We start from the raw sequence: 12,471 nt of genomic DNA on the forward strand, positions 1-12,471 counted from the left end.
TTTATCTTCCAACTTTATGCTGATACAGTGTGGTTTTGTAAGTGGCTTCAAATCCTTTACAGAATGAAAGGCTGGCTATGTGTGAAAAAAATTACATACAAACATGAATGTGATGCCCTTGGTAGCCAGCATCACTTCGTCCTTTAAGGTCTAGGTAATGTCAGTACCAAATCCTCCCCCCATCCCTTGGGAAGCCTGTCACCCCGACTTCAGTGATGAGTTGAAGCTCAGTTTTTCTCATCACCCTGGATGCATCTGTAAAGTGCCCGTGAATTTAAGAAAACAGAATGGCACACCAGGCCTCTCTGCTCAAACTTGGAACTTCCCTCTGGTTGCAGGAGTCGGGGGTTCTCTCCGGCCTCTGGCTGCTTTTCGGCAATTTGAGGAACATCTTCCCCATCTTATAATGCTGTTCTGGTTCAGGCTGAGTACCACGCCAGGCCAGCCCACCATTTCAGAGAAGATCTGAAATGTCTGGCTTTCCTTCTTTCCTTCTCATGACCACCTGAGCAGAGAGAGGCTGGGGCAAACATGGGGTTCACTTCCTGCCCCCATATACTATGCCCCCTCACCACGAACAACCTGGATCTATTTGCGTGAAATCAGCCTTTCTGTTCTCCTTCCTTTGCACAAACAGTGACCTGTCTGCCATGGAAACCCAGCTGGCCTTGCCCCTCATCCCCAGGGCTGAGAACTGCCTTAGAAATTGGGCACGGAGGGGGCCGTTGTGTCGGTGCAGTCACATCACACGCTTCAGTGATTTCACTTTTACCCTTCAGGTGCCACACTTGAGAGATCAATCAATTGGTAGACATTCTCCTCAGAGCTCCGGGGAGGCACAAAGGGAGTAAACGTCTGCTCAAGGTTGATCCTGGGCCAGCTCCATGACCCAGTGGGGCTGGCAGTGGAAGATGGCGAGTGGAGGCAGCCAGCTCAGCCGCAGGTCAGTCCTCACCTCTTGTCCTTGATCCCTATCTCCTGTAAGGTCGGCATCTACATTGGTTATTTCTGTCTTCCCAGACTCATTCCACAGGTATATGACAGAAAAAGATTCCACATAAATCAATAATGGGCAGATCAGATTTCTTAAATCACAGCAGATTAGCTGCTGGGGAAACTTGGGGCCACCCTGACTCATGTCACCCTTTTATTTTTTTGCAAAAGTCATGCAGCTGGACTGACGTGGGTGGAACTGATCCTCCTGAGGCCTCGCTGTGGGGTTCCATGACTCCCATGCCCTACAAATCTTCCCATTGCTCCCATGTCTCCTCTCTCCCTACCCCAATCCCAAAGACAACTCTGTCCTGAAAAGTTTCTTTCAGAAAAAGTTAACAGTGAAATTGGATGCCTGTTATCAAACTTCTGGCTTCTGGGTAGCAGGGGGATAGTTCTGCTCAGAGCTCATCTAAGCAGGGCCCCTGAACACCAACGAGTTAGGGGAAGTGAAAGCAGATCCAATACTGACAAAGGCAACCAGGTAAGGAGAGAGACGTTGCTTTATCTGTTCCGGGGTTTTACACATTTGACTAGGGAAGGGGGGAATTTGTCTTCTCAAAATACAAGATAAAGACATCAACACATTCTTGTTAGAAATTAAAGTAATGTAGAAGGGTATGGAAATCCCTTTAACCCAACTCCAGTGCTGGCCAGACCCCAGAATGTCACCCACCGTTGCAGAAAAGCCAGGTAGGTCCTCAGCACCCAGCACCCTCCCTCCTGGAAGCCAAGGATGCAGTCCACAGCTGCTCCTCCACCTGGTTCCGAGAGATGGGAGATGAGCACGCTTGAGTCCAGCCAGTCCTTGGCCTCCAGGCAGAGAAAGGAAGGCACTGAGAAGTGAGGGTGGGGTAATGCTGACCTCATAAAATGAGTTGGGGTGTGATGCCTCTTCTTCTATTTTCTGGAAGAGATTGGAGGGAACTTCTATTATTTTTTTCTTTAAATGTTCCATGGAATTCACTCGTGATACCACCTGGGTCTGGTGCTTTTCTTTTTTGAGATCTATATATATATTTTTAAGATTTTAATTTATTTGTTTGTTTGTTTGAGAGAGAGAGAGAGAGAGAGAGAGAGAGCCCATGCGTGTGTGCACACACAACCATGAGTGGGGTGGGGTTGGGGAGGAGGGCACAGGGAGAGGGAGGGAGAGAATCACAAGCAGACTTCAAGCTGAACAAGGAGTCTGATGTTGCCTTGATCCCACACACTGAGATCATGACTTGAGCCTAACTCAAGAGTCAAGTGCTCAACCAACTAAGCCACCCAGACATCCCTTTTGGAGGTTTGTTAATCATTGTTCCAATTCTTTTAGTAGATATAGGTTATTCAGGTGATTGTTTCTGCTTGTGTGAACTTTGGTAGTCTTTGCATGTTAAGGAATTTGTCTGTTTCATCTTCTACCAAATTCTTCGTCATAGAGTTTTCCATGGTATTATTTCTCTGCTATCTTTTTTAACATCCATGGGATTAATAGTGATGATCCCTTTTTCATTTCTGATATTAGCAAAGTCTATCTTCTCTCTTTGTTAGCTTTTCTAGAGGTCTATCAATTTTATTGATTTTCCCCCCAAAATCAGCTTTGACTTCACTGATATTCTCCAATGTTTTCCTCTTTTCAGTTTCATTGATTTCTACTTTAATTTTTATGATTTATTTTTTTCTTCTTGCATTAGGTCTCAATTTCTCTTTTTTCTTTGGTTTCTACAGGTGGAAGTTTAGATTATTCATTTATATCTTTCTTCTTGTCTAATATGTGCTCTATATTTTCCTAAGCACAGCTTTTGCTACATCCCTTAAATTTTAACAAGCTGTGTTTTTATTTTCATTTAGCTCAAAATAGTTTATAATTTCTCTTGATATTTCCTCTTTAACCTAGAAGTGTGTTCTTTAATTCCAAGTATTTGTGGGAATTTTTCAGCTATCTGTTACTTCTACTTCTATTTCATTATGCTCCAAGAACATATTTTTAAACGACTTCTATCCTTAAATTTTTAGGGTATGTTTTATAGCTCAGAATATGGCATATTTTATGGCATATGTGAGCTTGAGGGGTATGTGTATTTTGTTGTTGTTGAGTGGAATTTTCTATAAATGGCAATTAGATCAGGTTGATTGATGGTGCTTTTCAGGTCAACTATATTCCTACTAGTTTTCTGCTTGCTTGATCTATTAATTACTAAAATAGGGGCATTGAGGTCTCCAACAGTTGTAGAGGACTCATCTATTTCTCCTTATAGTTCTATCAATTTTTGGATCATGTACTTTGATGCTACTTTGTTAGCTGCATGCATATGAAGGATTCCTGTGTCTTCCTGGAGAAACTGACCCCTCTATCACTATATAACTCATTTTTAGCTCTGACAATTTTCCTTGTTCTGAAGCCTTCTTTGTCTGAAATTAATATAGCTACTATGGCTTTCCTTTGATTAACGCTGGCATGGTATATCTTTCTCCATCCTTTCCCTTTCATCTTATCTATGTTTTTATGTTTAAGGTGGCTTTCTTATGGACAGCATATAGTTGGGTGTTTTTTTGTTTTAATTTTTCCACTCTATTGATCTTTGTCTTTTAATTGTTACATTGAGATCATTCACATATAGAGTATCTGTGTACTTGGATTAATAGCTATATGTCTGCAACTGTTCTCTACTCATTATTTTTGTCTTTGTTTCTACTTTTTCCTCTTATCTTTTTCTGCCTTTTCTGGTTTTATTTGAACATTTTATGACCCCATTTTCTCTTCTCTCCTGGTATATGAATTATGTTTCTTTTAAAACATTTTTAGTGCTTTCCCTAGAGGTTGCAATATATATTTACAACTAGTCATATCTGTTAGCTATTTATTTACTTATTTATTTTTACTTTGCTTAATATCATTTATTTTCTTCATATCCACGTTTTCAAATTACATTGTCCTGCTTCATGGGAGATGCAGGAATCTTAGAATGTCACCAACTTCTCCTTCCTGTCCTAATCAACATTGCTGTTGTCATTTTGCTTGTCCAAATGCTCTAATCACATAGTTGCTATTATTACTTTGAACAAACAGTATCTCTTAGATGATTTGAGAATAGGAAATCAGTGAGAACTCTATCTATATGATTACATCTATATGATATTTGCCATATTAGGAATTAAAACTGAGCACTTAAATATTTATTTGTTCATTAAAAAATAATGTACTCATTACCTGCTAATATAAATGACATATTTTATGAAAAATAACTGTTTTCTAAAAGAAAGTAAATTAATAAGAAGATTAGCAATGCTTTATATTTTCACAGATCTCTTTAATAGTTGCCTCAGTAGAAGATAGCTAGATTCTCCTATCAGCTCTGCATTCAATCTTTTATGATGCCACAGAACATGCATTCCCTGGGAAATTCCACTATACATGTGTGACATGACAAGAGAGGAAAAGGGTTAATAATGTCTTAGTACTATTATGAAAACAGTTTTGACCCTGCTCATACCTAAAAGGGTCTTATATAACCCCAGGGGTCCCCAGACCCTACTTTGAGAATCACTAAATAATAAAATAATTTTTTGTTTTTACTTATTTATTTATTCCCTGAAGAATTATACCAAATATTTATTTTTTTTCATTTTTTAATTTAATTTTATTTTTTCACGATTTTAAAGTAATTTTTGAGGGGCACCAGGATGGCTCAGTCAGTTGAGCTTCTGCCTTGGCTCAGGTCCTGATCTCAAGGTCCTAGGATGGAGCCCCGCATTGGGCTCCCTGCTCAGTTGTGAGTCTGTTTCTCCCTCTTCCTCTGTGGTCTCTCTTTCTCTCTCTAAAATAAATACATACATACATACATACATACATACATAAATACATAAATAAATAAACTCTTTTAAAAATAAAAAAATAACCTTTGAGATGAGCTTTTGTTTTCAAATAAAATTTATAGGTTTTAGACATCGCTATTTTAACTGGTTTGGGCGATGCCTTCTACTTCCCTTGTAACAAAACTTTGCTGGTATTGATTTCTTAATTCTCTTCTGTAGTACATCATCAAATAATTTTTCTAGAGAATGTGTCAGTAAGAATGGAGTAGATTATTCTATTGCAACAACGATTCTAAAATTTCAGTGGGTCAATGACCTCTGCTTCAGGGAACCCTCAACTTGGACTCTGACTCTGGCTGATGAGTGGCAGCCATATGAAATGACAGCCACTGTAACAGAGGAGAAGTGAGCATGGCTAATCAGGTGTTAGCTGGGAATTCTGCCAAAGTGATACCTATTAGTCCAAGGAGACAGGAAGGTGCAGCTTACCTTTGCCCAGAAGTAAAGAAATGGCATTAAAAATTGTGTGACTGGGACATCCAGGTGGCTCAGTCAGTTAAGTGTCTGCCTTCGGCCTAGATCATGATCTGAGGGTCATGGGATCGAGCCCGGTGTTGGGCTCCCTGTTCAGAGGAGAGTCTGCTTCTCCCTCTCGCCCTGCCCCTTCCCTACCCTTGTTCTCTCACTCCAATAAATAAATAAAATCTTAAAGAAAATTGTGTGACCAATATAGATGGTGCAGGAGAGAAATATTTTTTGAGCCTTTGCACAATGATTTGTTTTAATTGAAGTTTGGTTGACACACGATGTTACATTAGTTTCAGGTGTAGGTTATGCTCTGCTCAGTACAGTGTACCTTGCACAAGTATCTTGCCTTCTTCACACATGAATAACTGAACAGAGTATATATTTTTGAGTCATTTCCTTTTACCTCTGAATCTGTAGAACTGAATAACTGTTTTAGACATTGAGGGTTTCAAGTTTAGTTGGTTAGGTTCCTCTTTTTTTCCCCACTGTGTTCTGGGAAAATTTTCTTATTTTATAACCACTTTCACTAACCTTTTTGTCATCTCTTTTTTATTAATTTTTTTTTGCCAATGTCCCACATTTATTTACATATGAAATGTGTTTAATACAGTTATGACGGACGTAGTGCGTAACACCTGACAGCGGCAAGACCTTCTGAGGAACCGAATGTCAACTACAGTGTATCATGCAAATATCTATATATACACAAACGAGTTTCTTTTCTTAAAAAAAGAAAAAAAAAGTACAAAATGTGTTTAGGGCATAAATACAAGATATAAAATACAAACGAAAACACACACACAAAAAACCCAAAACGGAAAGATAGAACTCTCCCAGAGAACTATAAACGGAAGGGACAGGGGAGGAGCCCTGCTGTGTTTCGAGGCAGCAGAACCACTGATATTGATGATGCTTATTGAAACGACTGAACCGAAGCCCGGTGGCTCAGCGTGTGACTGCCCAGCCCATCACGCCCCGCCCCCGCTGCACTGACAGGTGTCATCTCTTTTTTAATCTTAACAACCATTTCAAATTTCCAGGCCCACTGTGTTCTTATTTTCTGATTTTTCTTCATGTCATCCTGGAAACAATATATGCTCCTATCTGTATGACAATACTTGTTTTTTTGGAAACTTTCTTTTGTCCCCAGCACTATTTCTGTGTATGCTGGGGTCATTTTTATTCTTTGCTCATCTTGGTTCCACTCGTTCTTGTGGTAGGTTTGTGCAAACGCTTGTGGCCTGTTGTTTGTTCCTACTTAAGGGCAAGGGACTGAGGTATTAGTGTGGAACTCCATTAAATGAGATAGACTTGAAAATCTGTGGTTTTGGCTTTGTGAATCCCAAATGCCTGAGGTTGAAGGCTTTTCCCCTCCGAGTCATCTCTATTTTTCTTAAGCAGCCTCGAGTCTCCTGCATGGATGCGCATGGGGGCATTCAGTATTTTGCCTTTCAAGCAATCCTGCTGGTTAATGCTTGAGTCTCCCTCCCAGGCCCCACTGCCTCTCAGGGCTGAAGGATATACTGGATGGACTCCTTCTTTGCCTCTGGGGTCTTTGGCCACCAGCTACAGCAGTTAGCACCCAGACCACTTTTGCTCTTTCAGACTTTGATTTCAATTTCTCACCTAACTCCCTTCCCTTAGTTATTGTGCCTTTAATTCCTTTACTTCCATTTTAGGGAACTCTCTAGTCTGAGGGCAAAGCACTTGTCTTGGGTCAACTAGCTTTAACCAGAAGTCATTTTCTTTTTTAAAGGAATTCAGGGAAGGAATGGGTTTCATTCTGTTCTAATGCATATTTATAACGCGAAGTCCCAATGACCCTTTTAATGTGGGATAGAAAAATCATACAAGTGTTTATACCTTTTAGAATTACAGAGAGGTTTATTAAGATACTATCAGCCAGGCACTCAAAAGGCACCTATTGAGTAAGAACCAGAATTACAAAGCTTTTTCGGTTTAGAAATTATTTTTCTCAGGCTTGACCATAGTGTTTGGAATCCAGGGGTCTTACAGGTCTCCATGTATAGAGAACACTTACATGGACAGGTTTAGATACACAACAATGAGTTATACTTTTTAATATAGACACGTCTCTATATTAGACCAGAGAAAAACATATATTATTGTGACTGTTACTTGAAATATTATGGGAGGGGCATCTCTAACCTAATTTATGATGTAGAATGCCATTCTTACCCCTGCAGATACAGACGGGTGTGAGAGAGCTACCTCTTGTACATTTTCCTTGAGATTTCTTCCATTTGTTGTTCACTAAGAAGATTTGCTGTACAATTGTTGTAAATACTCAACACACGTCTTACTTAAGTTTCCCCAAATCCTGACAATGGATATTATCACTACTTCTGTGTCACATCAGGCAACTGAATCTCAGAAAGCTGGCCAAGGTTAGAGCAAGTAGGAAGCACAGCCAGGATTTGTCCTCAAGTGATCTGCATCCAGAGTCTGTATTTGTCTTTGTGCAGGCTCATTGTGGAATGGGTAAATTGAACAGGCTTTTGCAAAACTCCATCCTTGTTTATGATATCACACAGTAGGGTCAAAGAATAATCTGGAATAACCAAGAATGATCTCCCTCTGTCTAATAGAGGTAAACAGATTAAGGAACATGTTAGATAGGAGAATGTGAGGAAAAGTTCTTATAGGTGATAACCAAGGTGTTCTTGAGAAAGAGTAGGATTTTTCTAGGCAGAGAATATTCAGTTTAATATTCTGCTTACAGAATATTGTGTAGCAGAATAGCATTCATTGCATGGTTTCATTTAAGTCTGTGATTTTTTTAAAAAAAGATTTTATTTATTTATTTGACAGAGGGAGACACAGTGAGAGAGGGAACAGAAGCAGGGGTAGTGGGAGACGGAGAAGCAGGCTTTCTGCTGAGCAGGGAGCCTGATGTGGGGTTTGATCCCAGGACCCTGGGATCATGACCTGAGTTGAAGGCAGACGCTTAACGACTCAGCCACCCAGGTGCCCCTAAGTCTGTGATTTTGAGAGAGAGAGAATATGAGTGGAGGGAGGAGCAGAAGGAGAGGGACAAGTTGGCTCCACACTAAGCCTGGAGCTTGACGTGGGGCTCAACCTCACCACCCAAAGATCATGACCTGAATTGAAATCAAGAGTTGGCCGCTTAACCTACTGAGCCACCCAGGTGCCCCAACTGAGTGATTTTTAATTATATTATACAATGGAATCTCAAGAAACATACCAGACAGAACAGGATTAAGGGAAAGAATGCTGGGGCACAGTTTGAGATGCCTTGATGGCAGATCATGTGCGCTACATGTGTTCTTTTTTTTTTTTAAATTTTTTAATAAACATATAATGTATTATTAGCCCCAGGGGTACAGATCTGTGAATCACCAGGTTTACATACTTCACAGCACTCACCATAGCACATACCTTCCCCAATGTCCATAACCCCAACACCCTTTCCCTCACCTCCTCTCCCCCCCACCACCATTCTCAGTTTGTTTTGTGACATTAAGAGTCTCTTATGGTTTGTCTCCCTCCTGACCCCATATTGTTTCATTTATTCTTTTCCTACCCCCCAAACCTCCCATGTTGCATCTCCACTTCCTCATATCAGGGAGATCATATGATAGTCGTCTTTCTTCTATTGACTTATTTCGCTAAGCATAATACCCTCTAGTTCCATCCATGTCGTCACAAATGGCAAGATTTTATTTCTTTTGATGGCTTCATAGTATTCCATTGTGTTTATATACCACATCTTCTTTATCCATTCGTCTGTTGATGGACATCTAGGTTCTTTCCATAGTTTGGCTATTGTGGACATTGCTGCTATAAACATTTGGGTGCACATGCCCCTTCGGATCACTATGTGTGTATCTTTAGCGTAAATACCCAGTAGTGCAATTGCTGGGTCATAGGGTAGCTCTATTTTCAACATTTTGAGGAACCTCCATGCTGTTTTCCAGAGTGGTTGCACCAGCTTGCATTCCCACCAACAGTGTAGGAGGGTTCCCCTTTCTCTGCATTTTCTCCAGCATCTGTTCCTGACTTGTTAATTTTAGTCATTCTGACTGGTGTGAGGAGGTATCTCATTGTGGTTTTGATTTGTATTTCCCTGATGCTGAGTGATGTGGAGCACTTTTTCATGTGTCTGTTCACCATCTGGATGTCTTCTTTATAGAAATGTCTGTTCATATCTTCTGTCCATTTCTTGATTGGATTATTTGTTCTTTGGGTGTTGAGTTTGCTAAGTTCTTTATAGATTTTGGACACTAGCCCTTTATCTGATATGTCATTTGCAAATATCTTCTCCCATTCTGTCAGTTGTCTTTTGGTTTTGTTAACTGTTTCCTTTGCTGTGCAAAAGCTTTTGATCTTGATGAAATCCCAAGACTTCATTTTTGCCCTTGCTTCCCTTGCCTTTGGCGATGTTCCTAGGAAGATGTTGCTGCGGCTGAGGTTGAAGAGGTTGCTGCCTGTGTTCTCCTCAGGATTTTGATGGATTCCTTTCTTACATTGAGGTCCTTCATCCATTTTGAGTCTATTTTTGTGTGTGGTGCAAGGAAATGGTCCAATTTCATTTTTCTGCATGTGGCCGTCCAGTTTTCCCAACACCATTTATTGAAGAGGGTGTCTTTTTTCCATTGGACATTCTTTCCTGCTTTGTTGAAGACGAGTTGACCATAGAGTTGAGGGTCTATTTCTGGGCTCTCTATTCTGTTCCATTGATCTATGTGTCTGTTTTTGTGCCAGTACCATGCTGTCTTGATGATGACAGCTTTGTAATAAAGCTTGAAGTCCAGAATTGTGATGCCACCAACTTTGGCTTTCTTTTTCAATATTCCTTTAACTGAGGTCTTTTCTGGTTCCATATAAATTTTAGGATTATTTGTTTCATTTCTTTGAAAAAATGGGTGGGATTTTGATAGGGATTGCATTAAATGTGTAGATTGCTTTAAGTAGCATAGACATTTTCACAGTATTTGTTCTTCTAATCTAGGAGCATGGGACATTTTTCCATTTCTTTGTGTCTTCCTCAATTTCTTTCATGAGTACTTTATAGTTTTCTGAGTATAGATTCTTAGCCTCTTTGGTTAGGTTTATTCCTAGGTATCTTATAGTTTTGGGTGCAATTGTAAATGGGATTGACTTCTTAATTTCTCTTTCTTCTGTCTTGTAGTTGGTGTAGAGAAATGCAACTGATTTCTGTGCATTGATTTTATATCCTGACACTTTACTAAATTCCTGTACAAGTTCTAGCAGTTTTGGAGTGGAGTCTTTTGGGCTTTCCCCATATAGTATCATATCATCTGCAAAGAGTGATAATTTGACTTCTTCTTTGCCAATTTGGATGCATTTAATTTCTTTTTGTTGTCTGATTGCTGAGGCTAGGACTTCTAGTACTATGTTGAATAGCAGTGGTGATAATGGACATCCCTGCCGTGTTCCTGACCTTCATGAAAAAGCTTTCAGTTTTTCTCCATTGAGAATGATATTTGCAGTGGGTTTTTCATAGATGGCTTTGATAATATTAAGGTATAGGTATGTGCCCTCTGTCCCTACACATTGAAGAATTTTGATCAGGAAGGGATGCTGTACTTTGTCAAATGCTTTTTCAGCATCTATTGAAAGTATCATATGGTTCTTGTTCTTTCTTTTATTAATGTGTTGTATCACATTGATTGATTTGTGGATGTTGAACCAACCTTGCAGCCCTGGAATAAATCCCACTTGGTCGTGGTAAATAATCCTTTTAATGTACTGTTGAATTCTATTGGCTAGTATTTTGGTGAGAAGTTTTGCATCTGTGTTCATTAAGGATATTGGTCTGTAATTCTCTTTTTTGATGGGATCCTTGTCTGGTTTTGGGATCAAGGTGATGCTGGCCTCATAAAATGAGTTTTGAAGTTTTCCTTCCATTTCTATTTTTTGGAACAGTTTCAGGAGAATAGGAATTAGTGCTTCTTTAAATGTTTGGTAGAATTCCCCTGGGAAGCCGTCTGGCCCTGGGCTCTTGTTTGTTTGGAGATTTTTGAGGACTGTTTCAATCTCCTTACTGGTTATGGGTCTGTTCAGGCTTTCTATTTCTTCCTGGTTCAGTTGTGGTAGTTTATATGTCTCTAGGAATGCATCCATCTCTTCCAGATTGTCAAATTTGTTGGCATAGAGTTACTCATAATATGTTCTTATAATTGTTTGTATTTCTTTGGTGTTGGTTGTGATCTCTCCTCTTTCATTCATGACTTCATTTATTTGGGTGCTTTCTCTTTTCTTTTTGATAAGTCTGGCCACGGGTTTATCAATCTTATTAATTCTTTCAAAGAACCAGCTCCTAGTTTTGTTGATTTGTTCTATTGTTTTTTTGGTTTTTATTTCATTGATTTCTGCTCTGATCTTTATTATTTCTCTTCTCCTGCTGGGTTTAGGCTTTCTTTGCTGTTCTTTCTTCAGCTCCTTTAGGTGTAGGGTTAGGTTGTGTATTTGAGACCTTTCTTGTTTCTTGAGAAAGGCTTGTATCACTATATATTTTCCTCTCAGGACTGCCTTTGCTGTGTCCCACAGATTTTGAACCATTGTGTTTTCATTATCATTTGTTTCCATGAATTTTTTCAATTCTTCTTTAGTTTCCTGGTTGACCCATTCATTCTTTAGGAGGATGCTGTTTAGTATCCATGTATTTGGGTTCTTTCCAAATTTCCTCTTGTGGTTGAGTTCTAGCTTCAGAGCATTGTGGTCTGAAAATATGCAGGGAATGATCCCAATCTTTTGATACAGGCTGAGACCTGATTTAGGACCCAGGATGTGATCTATTCTGGAGAATGTTCCATGTGCACTAGAGAAGAATGTGTATTCTGTTGCTTTGCGATGGAATGTTCTGAATATAACTGTGATGTCCATCTGGTCCAGTGTGTCATTTAAGGCCTTTATTTCCTTGTTGATCTTTTGCTTGGATGATCTGTCCATTTCAGTGAGGGGAGGGCTAAATTCCCCTATTATTGTATTATTGTCAATGTGTTTCTTTGATTTTGTTATTAATTGGTTTATATAGTTGGCTGCTCCCATGTTAGGGGCATAGATATTTAAAATTGTTAGATCTTCTTGTTGGACAGACCCTTTGAGTATAATATAGTGTCCTTCCTCATCTCTTATTATAGT

The 12,471-nt window shown here is 39.5% G+C and overlaps 1 protein-coding gene across 8 annotated transcripts in view; it reads left to right on the forward strand.

Moving 5' to 3' along the window:
- The window catches only part of SP140 (SP140 nuclear body protein), a 75,422-nt gene that overhangs the window by 3,676 nt on the left and 59,275 nt on the right, over positions 1-12,471 (forward strand). For all 8 annotated transcript variants that reach the window (XM_044241817.1, XM_044241823.1, XM_044241822.1 and 5 more), the window contains exon 3: positions 780-943. In XM_044241817.1, the coding sequence (XP_044097752.1) occupies positions 885-943 (59 nt within the window). In that variant the 5' untranslated portion in view covers positions 780-884. The remainder of the gene's footprint in view (positions 1-779; positions 944-12,471) is intronic.

Source organism: Neovison vison, chromosome 3 (genome assembly GCF_020171115.1).
Source record: "Neovison vison isolate M4711 chromosome 3, ASM_NN_V1, whole genome shotgun sequence".
In the NCBI taxonomy this organism is placed as follows: Eukaryota; Metazoa; Chordata; class Mammalia; order Carnivora; family Mustelidae; genus Neogale; species Neogale vison.